The following is a 19,892-nucleotide window of genomic DNA, read 5'->3' as shown; positions in this document are numbered from 1 at the left end:
TGGATGGGTGTTATGTGGTAGATTCGGATGAACCCACCACATACCATGATGCAATGTCACAATCCGATTGTGACAAATGGCTTGAAGCCATGAACGTTGAGATGCAATCCATGCATGACAACCAAGTATGGGATTTGGTTGTACCACCTCTTAATTCCAAACCGGTTGGAAGTAAATGGGTTTTCAAGAAGAAAACCGATATGCATGGAAACTTGGATACTTATAAAGCTAGACTTGTAGCAAAAGGTTTCACTCAAACTCAAGGGGTTGACTATGATGAAACTTTTTCTCCTGTAGCAATGCTAAAGTCTATTAGGATATTGTTTACCATAGCCGCACACTATGACTATGAGACATGGCAAATGGATGTCAAAACCGCTTTCCTAAATGGGCATCTTGAGGAAGATGTCTATATGGTTCAACCCGAAGGTTTTGTCGGTCCACAACATCCTAATAAAGTATGCAAGTTAAAGAAATCAATCTATGGATTGAAACAGGCATCTAGAAGTTGGAATCACCGTTTTGATGAAGAAGTTAAGAAATTTGGATTCATCAAGAATGGTGATGAAGCTTGTGTGTATAAGAAAGCTAGTGGGAGCATCATTACCTTCTTAGTATTGTATGTTGATGACATACTACTATTTCGGAATAACATTCCAACCATGGAAGGGGTAAAAGCATGGCTTGGAAGTTGTTTTTCTATTAAGGATCTTGGTGAAGCCACCTATATTTTGGGAATAAAGATCTATAGGGATAGATTAAGGCGGTTGATAGGTTTAAACCAAAGTGCATACATTAACAAAATCTTGAAGAGGTTCAAGATGGAGAACTCTAAGAAAGGTTTGGTACCTATTCAAAGAGGAAGGATATTGAGTAGGTCTCAATGTCCAAGCTCAAAGGATGAGCAAGATAGAATGAATGGAATCCCATACGCATCGGCTATTGGATCCATCATGTATGTAATGGTATGCACTAGACCGGATGTGTCATGCGCTTTAAGCATGACAAGTAGATTTCAACATAATCCGGGAAGTAGCCATTGGATGGCGGTTAAGAGTATATTGAAATACCTTAGAAGGACTAAGGATATGTTTCTAATATACGGTTCGGGTGAGGAGGAACTCGTTGTAAATGGTTACACAGATGCGAGTTTCCAAACCGATCGAGATGATTCTAGATCACAATCGGGATATGTTTTCGTTATGAATGGTGAGGCAGTCTCTTGGAAGAGCTCAAAACAAGGTGTGGTAGCTTTGTCCACCACGGAATCGGAATACATCGCCACCTCATTGGCAGTTCAAGAAGCTGCGTGGATTAGAAAATTCATTGCCGACCTAGGGGTAGTCCGTACCATTCAGGACCCTCTAGAGATCTTTTGTGACAACGAGGGTGCAATTGCTCAAATCAAGGAACCTCATGCACATCAAAAGACGAGGCACATTGAGCGGAGGTTCAACTACATAAGGGATGAAGTTGGAAAAGGAAAGATATGTATTCGCAAAGTTCACACCGATCAAAACATTGCAGATCCACTCACGAAGCTCCTTGAAAGGCCAAAGCATGAGGGTCATACTTGTGCCTTAGGACTTCAATATTCTAGTGATTGGATATGATCGAATTGTGTATTTGGATATCGAAACAATTGTTATTTTGACTCATTCATATGATTATGGTTTATGATTATGACATTTTGAGTTATGTTTCATTTTAGCATGTTTAAATCCATGAATAAGTTACTTATTCTAAATGTCCGTAGTCGCTTATATTTGTGGGAACAAATATGAAGGTAAGACTATTATGAACTTGGATTAGTGGATATTCATGGGATATGAATATAGAGCAAGGGTTGCTGCCAAGGTTCATAGATATTTATGGGTTATAAATATTGGACTGGCCCGCTCTCAAATATTACTACATGGAATCCTTGTGATTGATCATAAGTAAATTTGAGTAAAGGCGAATATCATAGTATCCTCCGACCTGAGATACATATTGGGTCTTGATATTCACCGAATATTGTACTTTGACTTAGTTCTTCGCTGCTCTGAAACATGACAGTACATAAGTCTAAGATCAGGTATGGTACAAGGTGATTGTGAGAGACGTATGTAGTCAAGAGGGGATTTGTCCCTCTTATTCGTTGAGAGTGAGATGTCTAAGGCCTGAAAGTTAAATCAACAGAGAATGATCACTTTGTGTCTTTGGATTTGACATGACATCTGAGGCAAAAGGATAAATGATAGATGTACCTAAATCATTTCAAGTAAGGGACTTGAAGGGGATGTTGTTATTGAAAGGCACTTTGTCTTGCGTATTAGGGGTAGTAAACCGTAGTTAGGCGGTATTTGCTACTTGCATCAATCTTTTATGTATCTTGTGCAAGTGGGAGATTGTTGGACTCGGTATGCCCAAGACACATATTATTATTGATATGGCTAGTACGTTATGATCCAAGTCGGGTCATACCCAATAACAAGCTAGAAAAACACCGATAATATTTGTTTGAATATGATATGATCATAAGTAAATGAATATTGACACTTATCTTATTTGGAAAAAGGTTTCTAAATATATTGTACTTGTGTAATAAATAAATCATATGGATGATTATATTTTGTGAGAGAACATTACATAGTGTTATTTAAGTTGATTAAATAACAATATGTAAACCAAATTAACTTGCATGTGTCCTTATATTATGTAACCATTTCCTACATGTGTTATGTAACATAAGTATTATATCATAATATAGTTTTATGATATAAAATAAATTTTTTGAATTTTAAACAAGGAAGAGAGAGAGGGCCGGCCACCCCCCCCCCCCCCCTCTTTCCCTCTTCTCTCTCTTGTTTATTGATATATTCAACATGCAAATGTTTTGGTTGGACACAAGGGGTGGTGCATTCATTTCTCATAAACACAAGACACAAAGAGGAAAAATCCTCTCTACTCTTCTCTTCCTCTCTTCTTTGATTTTCGGCCAAACAAGAAAGGAACAAGGAGAAGAAATTTCAAGTGTAAATCCTAGCTAATCAAGGTGTATTGTCAGAGGCTTGGGGTATGCAAGCTTGAGCACCTTCCCTTTTGAAGTTCTTACCTTCCAACCATCCTCTCCTTCACCCGGATTTGATTCTCTTGAAAGGTATCCTTACATGCATGGACTTATTGTGACATGCATGTGTTTGATAGTATGTATTTCGTATTTGGATCCGGGCTTGGATTTTCCATGTGTAAAATTGGTTTTATACATATCAAATTAACAAGATTTAAAACTATTTCCGCTACGTTTTGGTAAAAGTAAGGTTTTATCACTTTGATAATCTTGTTAAAACCCAACACCAACCACACCCTTCTCCGTATGTAATTCAATGGCTTAATCAGCGCAAAGGTATGCGCGTCTCCCATCGGGTATTATTATCTTTCAGTATTGGTAAATCATACACCGATGAAGTGTGGTGTGATGTTGTTCCAATGGATGCGTGCCATGTATTGCTTGGGCGTCCATGGAAATTTGATCAGCAAGCAATGCATGATGGATACCTTAACACATATTCTTTCACTCATAACAACCGCAAGATCACCCTTACCCCAATTGCCCCATCGACTGCCTCCCCAAAACCGACAACCAATTTGATTACCTTACTAAAATTTGAACAACACGAATATCAGTCCATCAAGGAATTTGTTTTGTTGGGGCTTGATGAATATGAGAACCAGCCCCAACCGATTATGTCCCCTCTCATACAAATCCTATTAAAATCCTATTCCCAAGTCTTTCCCACTGAAATTCCCCCTGGCCTACCCCCTAAACGTGAAATCCAACAAAAAATTGATTTAATCCCAGGTTCTATGTTACCTAATAAACCCGCCTACCGCACTAACCCCCAAGAAACAATTGAGATCAGAAAGCAGGTCGATAAGTTGCTAGAAAAGGGGCTTATTCGCGAGTCTCTTGGTCCTTGTGTAGTCCCCACTCTGCTTGCACCAAAGAAGAACGGGGAATGGCGAATGTGTATGGACAGCCGATCCATCAACAAAATTACCATCGAATATCGATTTCCCATACCGAGGTTGAATGATTTGTTGGATGAGCTTCACAGTTCCACTATATTTTCTATTCGACTTGTGGAGTGGTTACCATCAGATTCGAATTCATGAAGGGGACGAATGGAAAACAACCTTCAAGACTAAGGAAGGGTTATATGAGTGGCTCGTCATGCCTTTCGGATTATCGAATACGCCTAGCACTTTCATCAGATTATGAATCATGTGTTGAAGCCATTCTTGGGTAAATTTGTTGTTTACTTTGATGATATCCTCATGTATAGCCGGACCGCAGACGAACACCACACCCACATGTCTTAATTGTTCGAAGTACTTGATCAAGAAAGGCTCTATGGGAACTTGGAAAAATGTGAATTTTTTTACTAACCAATTTACTTTTCTTGGCTATCTTGTTTCTGAACAGGGCATACAAGTTGATGAAAAGAAGATGTAAGCAATTCGTGATTGGCCGGTACCCCAATCCATTCAGCAAGTTCGAAGTTTCCATGGTCTTGCCTCTTTTTGTCGGTGTTTCATCAAGAGTTTTAGCACCATTGTAGCTCCAATGACCGAAGTGACCAAGTTTAAGCAATTCACTTGGAATCCACAAGCTCAACTAGCCTTTGAAGAACTAAGAAACAATTATCTTCTACTCCAGTTTTGGCGTTGCCCTGTTTTAATGAGATGTTTGAAGTTGAATGTGATGCATCCGGGGTCGGAATAGGGGCTATTCTGTCACAACTTGGCCGTCCGATTGCTTATTTTAGTGAAAAGCTCAATGATGCAAAAAGGTGATACTCGGCGTATGATAAAGAGTTTTATGCCATCATTAGGGCTTTGGATCAACACTACTTGATTTCAAAAGAGTTTATTTTGCATTCGGACCATGAAGCGTTAAAGTACATTCAAGGTCAACACATTACAGCCCTGACACGCCAAATGGGTGGAGCTCCTACAAGCATTTACGTTCACCATTAAACACAAGTCTGGTCAGCTCAACAAAGAAGCCGATGCTTTCTCTCGCAGGTACTCTCTGGTCACATCTCTCCACCTGAAAATTCTGGGTTTTGATCTTTATCCGAATGAGTATCCGTAGATCCAGACTTTGGGGAGCTGTATACAAGCTGTCAATCTCATGCCAAGGGTGATTATCAAATTTTTAATGGGTTTCTGTTTAAAAGGCAGCAGCTTTGTGTCCCCCACCATAGCATTAGGCTAATAATAATAATAATAAAGGAAGTCCATAAAGGAGGCTTAGGGAGTTACCTGGGTACTGACAAAACAGTTCACATCATGCACAGCCATTTCTTTTGGCCAAACATGAGTCGAGATGTCATGCATTTCATCAAACGATGCCTACCGTGTCATCAAGCCAAAAGTCAATCTTCCCCACACGGGTTATACATGCCTCAACCTGTCCAGGTTGCACTTTGGGAGGTCGTTAGTCTTGATTTTGTTACTGGGTTACCACGCACTCGATGTCAAAAGGATTCGGTTATGGTGGTGGTGGGTCCGATCTTCTAAAATAGCCCAATTTATCGCATGCCATGCTACCTATGATGCTGTCCAAATAGCCAATTTGTACTTTAAGGAAATACTCAGTTTACATGGAGTGCTGAAGACAATGGTCAGTGATAGGGATGGTAAATTTCTTAGCCACTTTTGGTTGACAATGTGGCGAAAACTCGGCACCAAGTTGAAATTTAGTACTTCGAGCCACCCACAAATAGATGGACAGACTGAAGTCACCAACCGTACCCTAGGTTCACTATGTCGTGCGCTCATTACTACTAATATGAAGCAGTGGGAAGAATTGTTGCCTCGGGCTGAGTTTGCTTATAACCGAGCCTAAGGGTGTTCATCGAATCGAATAACGAATTTTCAAGTTAAATCGAATCGAATAATCCGAATAATTGTTTTTTTTCCAGTATTCGTATTCGATTAAAAGTTGAACTATTCGATTCGTATTCGTATTCATATTATATGCCCAATTCGAATTCGTATTTGAAACTCGAATTCGAATAAGTTTGATTTTAATTCAAATTAATACGATCTAATTTAAGTTCACCTATGCCAAAAATTCGAAAACCATAATCATAATTGCAAAACAATCATATAAATTTTAAATAGCTATAATACTACATGATAATAAATTCAAAACTAAAGTACAAATGATCTAAAATTCAAAATATTCAACACGAGAAGTAAATAACACCCATATTAGTATGGGCTAAGAAACAATAAGATGACCTATTTGGTTTAATTAATTTGTAATGGACATTTATTATTTATGGATTTGATACAAATAAAAAAAATAATAATTATATATATACATATATGTATATATAATTTGAATTCGAATTTCGAATCAAATTAAATGGTAAATAATAAATTCGTATTTGATTCATATTTGATTAATATACTCGAATACGAATCGAATTCGAATTTTTTAAAACCGAATTCAAATCTTAATAATCGAACCGAATTTCGAATGTTTCGAATGCGAATCGAAATCTGAACACCCCTAACCGAGCCCCTAATAAAACAACAGGTGTCAGCCCTTTCATGGCTGTTTATGGTTTGAACCCATTGACCCCACTCGATCTTGTCGTGCTGGATACGTCCACCAAATTCAGCTAAGAAGCATATGAGTTAGCAACTGATATAAAAACCATTTATCAGCAAATTCATGATAAAATCACCCGAAACAATGAACTTCTTAAGTACAAGCGTGACAAAGAAAGAAAACACATCCTTTTTAAACCGGGTGACCTTGTTTGGCTGCTTTTTTGAAAGGAGCGTTTTCCCTCGACACATTGCCGGTTGGATGGCCCGTTCAAGGTTCTTGCTAAGGACAATGATAATGCTTATAAAATTGGCCTCCCGGGTGACTCAGGTGTTTCAGCAACTTTCAATGTCGCTGACCTCCAGCCAATTTTCGATCCCGACAAACCCATTCCAAGTTGGAGGCCAAACTTTTTCAAAGGTGGAGAAGATGATGAGGAAGCGCCGATCCATAACCCAGTGAACCCAAGCCCAAGTCAACTGGACACAAGCCCATATCAGAAATGAATCACTTTAGCCTAGCTAGAGTATCCAAACACCTTATTGGCATCATCAGTTATGCCCCACGTTTTGTTCCACAGCATGTTAACTTTATTATTTATTTTTTTAGTTTTCCAAGTGTTTATTTTAGAAGTTGTCAAGGTAGTTGTTTGAGAATTCCACAAGTGTAGGAAACGTGGGGTGGTCATGCTTTGTTAGTTATTCTTTTTTATGGTTATGTACCTGAAGAATTGGAAATGAAAGCAGATTTGATTTTCCTAATTTTAATTCTCTATACTTAGAGGTTATTATTTCCATTGCTATTCTAATTTCTTGGCAGAAGGTTAGAAGGTGATCTTGGAAGGTTAATTCTAATTCTCGTGATGTGACTGTATCGAGAATTCGGGTTAGAAATTCTGCCCAACGAAGCTCTCGGGTGGTGTGACTGTATCTCGTAGAGGCCGTTGTAATTCTGTGTTAAGGGTATTTTCAATCCATTTTACCATCAACTAGGCTAGCAAACTTATATTACCATTTATAAACATAGCAATTTCTCCTTAAGTTATTATAAATAAATACAAAATAAATATTTTCATACATATAAATAATAACTAAACACTTGTATATTTATTTATATAATTAATACGCAATATAACAAGTCTACCTTAGAGGTTGTTTGGTCAGAGGTAGAGTGTGTTCAATTAAAACCTTATAAGCTCTTAACGGTTAAGTTTTAAAGACATGCTGATTGATTCAGGGACAACCTATTAATCAGTCATACCTCTTACTGATTCAACACTTGATTGCCAAGCATCCCCTTATAAATTTTCTGACATATCAAATATAAATATATAACAATAGAAATAAGATTAAATTATTTAAATTTAACTATTTAGAAGTTAAGAAATGGCCTCATAATACACAAAAGAAGAAATCAGAATTCAAATTTAAACTCATCAATCACTCAAAACAGTTAGCATCACTAAAGTATACGTAATATAAACAATAATCCGCTTGCACATAAATGCATCATGAATCATGATACTTGAATTTTCACATAAACCAAATCTTTCATTATTATAACTATAAAGTAAAATACAGAGAAATGTTGGATTAAAGTAGCAAACTAGAAAACACAACTGTCAAAACAAACCAGTCTCTTTACAAACATAACAGAATCATAAAACAATCATTTCAACTCCAAAGTAAAGCCAAGAGAAAAAGAAACCCAATTATTAAAAGTGGTGAGGCTGCAGAAAAACCTGTATCAGGGGCCTGATTGGCTCTCTGTTGATGAACGCCATGGGCCTGATGGGCCCCGTATGAAAACCCATGTGGAGCACCACCATTTCCATACATTTGAGGCCCTGCAACCGTGTGCATCTGCACATTAAAAAACGAAGGAATCAAACCACCAAACGAAAGAGTAAAGTTTCCAAAACTTGCAGTCATTGCAGGCCCAAAACCACCCATTAACCCAAACCCGTGTTGACCAAACGCGTTTCTATCCGGTGGAGGTGCGGTTTCAGGTCTTTGACCCGCAGGTCGATGTGGGATCTCGACACCAGGCACAGACTTTGAGCGCGGGTCAGTTGAGTTTTTGCCTCGTCCGTATAAAGGGACTAACTTTTGTTCTTCGATTAGGGCTTTACAAACGGGGCATTCTTGAGATTGAGAGTGAATGTGAAGCCATTTGTAAAGACATGGCCAGCAAAAAAGATGACCACATAATGTGACAATCGGGTCTTGTGCTAAATCAAAGCATATGTTGCATTCAAAGTCACCAGCATCACCATTGCTGGGGTTGCTATTGCTTGATGAAGATGTTTGTTGGGGTGTCCGGTTTGATACTTCCCCAAATTCAGCAGACATCTCTCTCAGAAGTCGGAACAAACAGTCAAGTTCACTACAAAATTGCCAAAAAGTTTGAAGAATTGGTTTAGATTATGCCGAGCTGGAACATTGAAGATCAAACAAAAACTAAATCAATGTGGAATGAATCGATTGCATTGCAAACTGTTGTTCATAGCACATGATTTTAATAAAACCAAGCTGATCAAACGAAAAGAATTCAAAGACAAAAAAACAAAAGTTGGCGCGTATCAATCAAATATAATCGAGCCATCTAGGGTTTCATGTTCGTAAAATTCAGTTGATGCATGTAGTGACGACTAAAATGCCTAATTCATGAAGAAAAATAACCTAATTCATAGCTGAAACATGGAAGATCAAACAACTGAATTAAACTGAAATAAATCGATTTCTAGTCTCAGTTGCAGATTTACAGCAATAAATCGAATTACAGTATCAACTGTGTCATTTAAATCACATGATTTCAACAAAAGCAAGATCATTAATTGAAAGAGCATACAAATAAGTAAAACCAGAAGCTAACAGCAACTAAATTAAACTGAAATAAAAAGATTTCTAGTCTCAATTGCAGGTTTGCAGCAATAAATTGATTTACAACAACTGTGTCATTTAAGTCACATGATTTCAACAAAAACACGCTAATCAATCAAAAGAGCATACAATTTATAAACATGTAAAATCAGAAGTTAACACGTATCAATTGAACCAAATCAAGCATTCAAGGGTTTCATGTTTGCAAAACTCAATTACTACGTCTCAAAGATCTAATGCGTGGAGAAAAAAATAACCCTAATTCACAAAGGAAACATGGAAAATCAACAACAACTAAATCAAAGCAAAATAAATAAATCGATTTCTAGTCTTAATTGCAAAAATAAATCAGCTTGCAGCCCCAATTGTAGTTCAAATAACACAACTCTAAGTATTCAACAAAACCGTGCGGATCAATTGAAAATCAACACAAATAAGTAAAACCAGAAGTTAACACTTAACATAATCAAGTCTTCTGGAGTTTCATGTTACAAAACTCAATTGATAGGCCTGTAAACGAACCGAACAATTCATTCATGCAACTTTAAACGAACACAAACACGAACACTTAATCAGACAAATATTTGTGTCCATGCTCATTCGTTTAAAGTTAAATGAATAAATGAACACGCTCGTTTATGTTCGTGAATTGTTCGTTTACATAGAAATAGAAAATGAACATATACGAACATAAATAAACGAACAAGACATGTGTTCATGTTCGTTTGTTTAGTTAAAAGAACTTTAATTAAACATGCATAGACAAACTTCCCGCTGAACGGTTCACGAACAGTTGAGTGAACGTTCGGTTTGTTCACGGTCAATGATTAGATTAAAGAACAAAAAAAAACCAAAATAAATCAATTTAGAGTCTCAAATGTTAACAATTTCAACAAAATCACGCAAATCAAGTGAAATTCCATACAAATAACTAAAAGCAGAAGCTTACACATCAATCTAACCTAATCGAGTCATCTAGGGTTTCATGTTGGCAAAACTCAAGTAAGCACAACAATCAATTGTCTAACTACTTAACACGAAGTCAGGAACACTTAATCAATTGTTTAAAAACGATTACAATAAAGGGCAGGCAACAAGCCCCCTTTTGAATAGCAAATGAACATGTGAAATAAACTGGTGAATGGGCTATGAATTGATACCAATTACTGAAATGCCTAATTACCTTACACAATCAATCAATGCTTAGATCAAACAATTTCAAGAAAACACGATAAAAAGCAGAAGCTCAGACGTATCAATCTGGGGTTCGATGTTGGCAAATACGTTAGAAACAGAAAGAAAGCGTGATAATACTAAAGGATGGATTATTTACCGGTGTGACAAGATTCCAGGTTGTAGTCGACGAATTGATTCATTCATTCATTCATATTTATTATTATTATATTATTAATATCGTTTTGCGTTCTGGAAGGTTCGTTCTTGATTGTTATTGCTCGCTCGCTGGCTGTGATATTTTGACCTCGCCCATTTGGATTTGGATTTTGATTTTGATTATGGGCTTGGCCCAGACACTTTTGGGTTCTTTCAATTTAACTCCTCCTAGTCCTACTTGCTTGAGTCTTAAGCGACTTTCATTCCCAGCCCTTGCTTGGTGTCTTAAGGGTAGGGGTGGACAAATCGGGTTTTTCAAATACCCGGGTTCGGGTATGGAACCAGGTTCGAATATGACCGGGTATTGAAAAATCGGGTATTGGCAATACCTAGGTTGGGTTCGGGTCCAGGTGTTCTCTCTAAAAACCATACCCTATGCATCGGGTTTGGGTCAGGTATCGAACCGGGTATTCTAAAACCAGGTATTTGAATACCCTATTTTCGAATATTAAAAAACCTTATTTTTGGGAATTTTTTAGGGCTTTTTTCATGTTTTTTTTACGGTATCGATTGCATTTTTTTAAGGGGTTACAATTTTAGGGGTATTTTCTGGTATTTTCGGGTAATTTCATGTATAGATCGGGTATTTGAACAACCCGGTTTCGAGTATTGAAAAAACCCGGTTCTGGGTATGGAACCGGTTCTGGTTTTTGGGTATTACCGGGTATAAATCCGGCCGGTTTCGGATACGGGTTTTGGTACTGAAATGCATACCGTATCCATACCCTACGGGTAGGGTTAGGTACGGGTTCGGGTATTAAAAACCCGCGTATAAAAAAACGGGTTTCGGGTATTTTTTTCAGGTCCGGTTCCAGGTTTGGGTTTTTTGTGCCCATCTACTTAAGGGTGGAGGTAGAGGTGAACAAATCGGTTAACCGTTAACCGGTTAATTTCCTAACCAGTTTTTTTGGCGGGAAATAACCGGTTATACCAGTTAATCGGGTCGGGTACTAACCGGTTTTGATAAATTAATAATAAAAAATTGGTTAACCGGTCGGGTAAAAACCGGTTAAAAACCGATTTTTAATAAAATATTGATTCAAAAATCGGTTAACCTGTTAGTAACCGGTTTTGAGATCAATAATATTAACCGGTTACAAACCGACGGTTAGGATCGGTTAGTAACCGGTTTCTGTGTGCACCTCTAGGTGGAGGAGTAACATGTGAAGAAATATAAAACATAAATAAAATGTTTAAATGTTAGCTTAACTAGCTTTAAAGCCAGTGTAATAATCCAAATTATAAATTACAAGCAAATAATTGCATAACATATATGAAAAAATGTATTATATCTATACTTGTATCTATACTATGTGTACATAAATTTATTTTAACTTTTAAAACTACTCAAATATCCCAATTTTGACTCGTAATAAATTTTGACCTAAATGTAGTTAACTTGTAGCAAACAATCTATTTACCAACTTTTGACCTATAAAAATCAAATTTAAGTTAAACCAAAAACATGTGATAAAAAAACCAAGAAATTAAATATAATAACTTTGTTACATATAAAAGTGATTGATATATATTATTCTTACATTTTAATATCTATATGTATATATATTGGATCGACTTTTAAGTATATATTTATAATTTAATGATTAAATAATTGCTTTGTAAAATGAAAGCATATTCGAGTTTTGTTTTTCTTTACAATTTTCAACAATATACATAGTACGATATAGAGGTGGGCAAATAAACTAGTTAATCGAACCAACCAGAAAACTAAACCGAAACCGAACCGGTTTGAAACCGATTATGTAGAAACCGGTTTGGAACCGATTGAAACCGTAGGTTCGGAACCGGTTTGTAATTTTCTCCACCAAAACCGGTTCCAAACCGGTTAACCGAACCGAAACCGGCCAAAACTGGGCAAAAACCGGTAAAAAACCGAACCGAAACCGATCAAAACCCGAACCGAAACCGACTATACCATGGTAATAAACCGGTTTCAACCCGAACCGAAACCGAGCATAAACCGGTTTTGACTTTTGTTGACCAAACCGAACCGGTTTTAACCCAAACCGGTTTTGAGTTTTAAACCATTTTTTGCACCTCTAGTACGATATGCTAATGATAACATTTGAAATTATATTCTTTTCAATCTTTAACAAACATGGTTTGTTGATTTTGGATTTCACAAAGTATTTTTTAATATATAGTAAAATAATATGTTAATATTTATTTTTATAAAGATGCATAGATATAATATAAATAGAGTGTAAAAGGAAAGTGAATAATTATTAATCTATGACATATATTAAGAAAGTAAATTAAAATCTTAGTTTTTGAGTGAAAAGAGTTGTGATGTTTAGCTATTAAGCGACACGTGTCACTGTGACTTTATTTTTTAGAATATATGTAGATTAACTATGAAATATAAATTATAAAATATAAAAAAGACAATGGCTGGAAATAAACAAAGGAACATGAATGAACGAGGTAAAATAATGGAAATCAATTAAAGCATTACTAAACAAACATACAGAGAAGTGAACGAATGTGACATTCGTTCATGTTTGTTCATTCAACTGACTGAATGGAATTTCATTAATGTTTGTTCATTTATTAACCGAATAAGTATAAACGAGCTTCTCGTCAGACGCTTTGCGAACTGTTTGGTTAACATTTTGTTCGATTACATCCTTCTATATACTTTTTTAGTATAGTTAATTTGTTATTAACCCCATTAAAATCGTTATATTATATATCCCTGTTTTATATTTTGACATAACTATCCTTATCTTATGTTAGGTTTTGTCTCATATAGAAAGAAAGGGTATCATGGTCCTACTACAAATGTTGGGTATGTACATGAAATCATCCCGTAGTGATTTATTACCAAAAGAATTTTTTTCTAATAAAACAATGGTAAATGTCAACAAACAGCCTTAAAAGTTCATTATTTTATGGCTTTTAGAACTCTTGTTTTTTACCCATCATGCAAGTATCTTAACTTATGGTCACTTAATTTTCATGCAAAGTTAGTTTCATAAACTAGATGATAAAAAAGTAACACCATTTTATCACTTAATCACGTCTCTTAAACAGTAACACCAAATTAAAAAAAAAAAAAAAATTTAGCTGAGCCAGTTTTTTCACCCCAAATATTTGTCTCATAATTCAAAGATTTTCGGTTCAAGGTCATGACATATTATAATACTAACTTTTCGTTGCAACTCATAAAGTTACAAGCTAGAAGGATGTTTTTGTTGTAATAACACGAAAAAATAGTGCACCTTGTCATTAAGAAAAAAATAACAAAAGTATTTAATCGAACTCAATAATTCGTTATTGCTTTTCAATTAAAACATTCATATGTTTTACGTTGATTTCTTAATAAGTCCAAAAATCTAGGGAGTCAATAGAAAAACTGTAATCTATCTACTCTAATAAAAAACTACCACTTTTACTACTTGTCAATCTCGTAGTCTTACTCACATTTTTTTCAACCAATTTTAATATAAGGTCATTAACTTTTAAGTCATTTTAATAAATGAATTCAATATTTTTATTAAACGTAAATTATAACCGATTCATTTATTAACATTAATGATGAACTAAGAAAATAAAGAAATATAAAAATTGAAGTTGTAGGTTTATTAGAATAATATTTTAAAGTCACGGGGTAATTGCATATAAAGAAAATAAAGGTAACATTATGTTACCTTATCAAGAGTTATAAGCAGACATGAACTAAAGATGTTGATTTATGATAAACAATGTATACCGACCAATACAATCACAAATGTAGTGTACAAGGAAGGTTTTACTTATTTGTAATATATTTATGAAATCTTAATTATGTAATTTCTATGATTTTAATGTAACTTATAATTGTATTAACAATATATGATCATTTTATTGACTGTATTTCACTTAATAGTTAAAGTTTAAAATTTTATAAATTACCTGTGTAATACACGGGCCTCAAACTTGTATACTAATATATATTGTGTATTAAACAAAAAAACGGTTACTATTATTGGTTTTATTAATCGACTATCGGCCCTTCATCCTTAGGTTATGTATAATAGCTTAGATTTGGTTATAAATTTTATATACTAAAGAAGGTCGTCAATGTACATATATGCGTATTAATATAAGAGAATGATCAACGGCATTTTGTATTCACAACTTATATATATATATATATATATATATATATATATATATATATATATATGAAAATGTTCATTTACATGTTAATTTAACATAAGAACATAGGAAATAATATCAATTTATAAAAAAATGAGAATGTAAGAAATAATACCAACTACAATGTCAATCTACATAAACAGTGATTTATAATAACAAAGAAAAAAACCTAAAAATTACAAAAAAAAAGAATCAAAATCAAGAACAAAATAATAACAGCAAATACTAACAAATACTTATAACAACAAAAGAAAAAAATCTAATAATAACAACAAAATATAAATAAACAAATACTTATAACGTCTCATAATCGAAAAATAGCAATTATGAACAAAACAATGGCAAACACCTAAAAAAAATAAACTTAATAATAACAACAAATTGGTTCTTACTGTTTTCATGTTAAGAATAAATGTATTTGATCATGTTTATATATATATATATATATATATATATATATATATATATATATACTAGGTTAGAACCCGTGTAACACACGGGTTTTGTTACAAAAAAAACCGAAAGGTAAAACAATTTTATTATATTGATAATATGAAAACGACAATAAGAAACTTTATTATTGCAAGGCATAACGATTAATCATGCACAGAATTATAACCTGTCAAAAATCAAATGTCAAGCCAGTAAATAAAACATGATGATGATAATAATAATAACAATAATAATTTTAATAATAATAAGTAAGCTAACCATGTAAACGTTTTACCCATAAAACAGAACTGAAATATAGAAAAAAAAACTAACAAAAATATTGTTATTTTATTGCAAATCATTATTCATAAACCCTTAAAAAGTTTGAAATGTCAACGCAACCAAACACCAATCATGAAACATAGCAATAAAAAAAATCCACAAACGCAAATGCATATACCGAAAAAACATGACCGGCAAGTTCAAAAAGAAAATAAAAACAAAAACAAAAACAAAAACTGTTTTAAAAGTGACGACAACACATTTATTTTCCTTTTTTGGAATTAATAGATTGTTGTTATCTCCAGAATTGTCACATGAAACATGTTTTTCTTTGGATTTATTACTTGAATTTGCAATAGGCAGATCATTAACGTCATATATGTCTTAAAGTTTTCTCTTTAAATTGGATGGTGGAGAACTCTGATGGTTTGTTTCACCATTTGAAATTGGAGTTATGCTTTTCTAACCGGTAAATGATATAATTTCCTTGACAATAAAATGATAATAAAGATGTTATTTTGTTGCATATCATAGATATGAAGATCGTGTTAGAAGGTTTCAAATGTTTACCTTGTTACACACCGTGTCTTCGGATTAACAATCTCCGCTGCTAACCAGGTTTTGTTCAGATGTCTCAGCCTGTAAAGAAATAAAAAAATAAAGTAAAATAATTAAAATAAAATAAAAGTGATAAGTTTTAATTTAAAAATCATACCAGGTCAGTGTTAAACTTCTTTTCCAAACTGTTCACTATGAATGATCTTCAGAATACTTGGCAATATTAAAATTCATTGCGTTTCTCTTAATATTGTATTCCTTGACATCAATTTTAAAAGCATATTTTTTTGAAGGAAAATGTTAAAGACACTTGGTATAGAAAATCCTTGAACAATGAGAAATAAAAAAAATTATTCATAATAATATTAGATATGCGATTATTAATTAAGACAATGTTTAAATGTATATACTTACACCCTTGGTTTCCTCCACTAATGTTTCTGCGATAACATTTAATATGTTAAAAACATCCCTGTCCCATAATGTTAATGAGATGGTACCGCTAGTGTCTTGAACACGAATATGGATCCTAAATCTGTATAAAAAAAATTATAAAGTTAATTAAAACAAAACTATAACAAAATTATAAATTAAAAAGCAGAAGAGTATATGATAAATACTTGGAAATTGGTAGTAAATCCATTCTTTTACATCCTTCATTCAAACACTCGTAAAGATCGTCATCGTTAGAAGGAGTTTGTTTCAACTGTAATGCTTTCGAGCACCTACCGCAAGCAAATAATGCCACTCCTGAACTGGTGGAATGTACACAATAGTTGCAAGGATAACAACTGATTTTATCTATTTGAAAAAGAATTATAAAAATGTAGTTATGTTGTATAAAATGTAGTTATGTTGTATAAAATCGATATTTTGTTCCATATATATATATATATATATATATATATATATATTTGGAACAAAATATCGAAATACTAATAGCAAACCTGATCAAGTTCAATCTCTGCTATTAAGTTAAATAGTGTTCGTTCTAGAAAATCCTTATTCGACGTGTAAATGGTCGATGATGAAATTGACCTTTGCGTAGAGGAAGACTACGCACATCCATGTTCAATCCAGCTTTTAAATGAAGGAGATAAAATCTAGAAATATGTAAAAATAAAAGTTAGTGGATGACAAACAACCAATATAAAAAAAAACTGTTTGATGTTATAACCTTTGTTTAAAGACATTAATAGCAGGAACGTCTTCATTGATAAAAAGCTTAGACACAAAGTAGTTGTTGGAGACTTGAGGTGCTTCTAAATTTAACAAAATAGAAATAATTAATTAAAAATATTATAACATTTTCATAAAATTTAATTATATAAAAACTTACTCTTATAAATACCAAACTTGCCGAACTGCAATACGATAACGACATTATAAGCATCAAGGTATTGTTTGATATATGCGTCCATTTCTTTTGCATAATCAGCAAAAAGAGTCGCATTAATTGCCCGCTTACTATAGAAGATGGAAAGAAAAAAATAATCAACATAGGAATACATACATACATATATATATAGAAAGATGTAAATAATAATATAATTAAAATTTTGATACGGATACGCACAATTCATCTTTAAGTATTAATGTCATTTCGACGTCATTTGGACCTTTGTTTCCAAAATAGGAAATGGGTTTCCAGTGAGTAACGCAACCTATAATATCTATATAGAAATAAATAAATAATTATAACAATTCTTATGTCAATAATCAAATTTGAGTTAAGTTTAATTAAAGAAATAAATACTAACCAACTGTTTGATATTCTTCAAATTTGCTTGCATTTAAATCAGCAAAGCTTTCAAAAGAGAAAGCAAACGGCTCTCCAATAAAATCATCGATCAAGAGCATATGAGGTAGATAAATTAAAACTTATTTTATGTGAGCGGCCGAGTATCCTTTGGTTAGGCCTGAGGTCTGCAAGGACCGTATTTGTAATCAATAAAGTTACATTAAGTTTAACTTTGATCCCAAACTTCAAGAAAATTTTTCTAAGCATGCTAGCCCTCATTTTATTACCCTACAACAATCATAGAAATAATTATAATGTAACCTAAATAAAGAAAGGATGATAAGTTAATTAAAAAATATAATAATTATAATATAACACAATAATAGAAAAATAAGATGTGGAAATTACCTTTTCATCTACCAAGACCATTTCCATGGTCCAGAGGTCGTGTGGGGGCTTGAAGTCTCTATTTTCCCAAAGCCTGATGATTCTAACCTTAATAGTTGAAGGGTCTTTTGAGTTGTTAACTTCATTGAGATAAGTTATATTGTCAACCAGCAAGCTGAAAATAAATTAGATTTATAAAATATTCAACAGTGGATAACTATATATTTAATTGATCATAGATTTATAGAATATTCAATAGTGGATTACTACTATATGCTGAGTTTATCAAATTGATCTAGAAAAAACATGTAGAAGTTCTGTTTTTATTCGCTTAACCTTTACTATAATACACAATAATTTGAGGAAAAACAATAACAATTTTTTAACTTTGTATATTTTACCCTACATAAAAAATCTTCTAACTATGCGTAAACACAAAAATTTTAGTGTGTTCAAAGTTGAATAGTTAATAGTTAATGCTAATGATTAGCATAAAAAATGTTTTATATTTCAGAACAGCCCAAGAGTTGCAACATTTCCTTATAGGCCAGACGGATTATAAGCCTACAACTATTAGGATGCATTCACTCAAAAGGTGCAAATACTGCTTACAGGTTTTTGAGCTATCAATTATTAAACGAACAAAATTTTTGTCAAACGGTCAAAATAGGTTAATCTCAATAACGGATTTTCGTTCCTAATCAGTTTTTAGTACAAATTCTTTAACCTGCTTAGCCTCAGTTTTTAATTTTAATTATATAATTTACATATGAATATGACCATAAATTTATATAAATATATGGTTGCTTCATTAAATATAAAATATAAATTTTATAAAACGTAAAAAAAATGACCTGCTATTCTCAAATGAAGTTGGTGAAGTTACAATGGTCTTTGAAGAAGACATAATGATGTTGTATGGATAGTAATTTTTCAGAGCATAATAGAGGATGAAAATGAAGAATTGTTTATAGAATAGAAATCATGAAGAGTATATAAAAGGTAAGTTGTTAAATTTGAAAGTCAAATAATTATGATAATTGGAGATAATTTGGAAATATGAAATTCAAAAGTTGAAATAGAATATATCAATTTTGAGTACAATTAGTTATAAAATCTCGGTTTATTTAGTTAACAACTATAGAAACTTTTTGTAAGTCCCGTGTTGGAGGATCTTGCAATGTGATACCAAATACACGATAAAATGCGGAAAATAACAACGTGTTGATTCAATACGTGAATGATAATAGCAATAAGAACACACAAGAAATTCAAAACACACGTATATTATACGTCGGGTGTTTAAGCCCTTAACAACTTACACAATGTCACGGCTTCAATACTAACAAATGACCAACCCCAACATATAATGCATACACCATATATATAGACTACCAACCTAGGCCCAAACAAACTAAAGCCCACCGAAATCAATAGATTTCGGTTT

At 33.4% G+C, this 19,892-nt stretch overlaps 2 protein-coding genes across 2 annotated transcripts; both read right to left on the bottom strand.

Annotated features, from left to right (window-relative positions):
* Window positions 1-8,207: 8,207 nt before the first annotated feature.
* Window positions 8,208-8,990, bottom strand: LOC143599763 (uncharacterized). The gene has a single exon (XM_077077644.1). It carries the CDS (start codon window positions 8,959-8,961, stop codon window positions 8,284-8,286), a length of 678 nt encoding a protein of 225 aa, XP_076933759.1. The 5' UTR covers window positions 8,962-8,990; the 3' UTR covers window positions 8,208-8,283.
* A 6,667-nt stretch (window positions 8,991-15,657) lies between these two features.
* On the bottom strand, window positions 15,658-18,620 carry LOC143599764 (uncharacterized; the record flags this gene model as incomplete). The annotated part of the gene is made up of 12 exons (XM_077077645.1): window positions 15,658-15,664; window positions 15,757-15,785; window positions 16,375-16,398; window positions 16,732-16,852; window positions 16,938-17,118; window positions 17,356-17,420; window positions 17,495-17,579; window positions 17,657-17,784; window positions 17,894-17,990; window positions 18,078-18,147; window positions 18,278-18,346; window positions 18,467-18,620. Coding segments are annotated over 12 exons (1,030 nt in total), but the record flags the coding sequence as incomplete, so codon positions are not given.
* Window positions 18,621-19,892: the final 1,272 nt, after the last annotated feature.

Source organism: Bidens hawaiensis, unplaced genomic scaffold (assembly GCF_021521415.1).
Source record: "Bidens hawaiensis isolate Kalapana, Puna unplaced genomic scaffold, B.hawaiensis_p1.1 tig00052670_1, whole genome shotgun sequence".
Lineage (NCBI taxonomy): Eukaryota > Viridiplantae > Streptophyta > Magnoliopsida > Asterales > Asteraceae > Bidens > Bidens hawaiensis.
The sequence above is the reverse complement of the archived record's forward strand: the minus strand, read 5'-3'. Positions and strand labels throughout refer to the sequence as shown.

What these genes read in the sequence shown, in the direction of transcription:
- LOC143599763 (XM_077077644.1), bottom strand. Translation starts at nt 8,961, where the DNA reads ATGTCTGCTGAATTTGGGGAAGTATCAAACCGGACACCCCAACAAACA.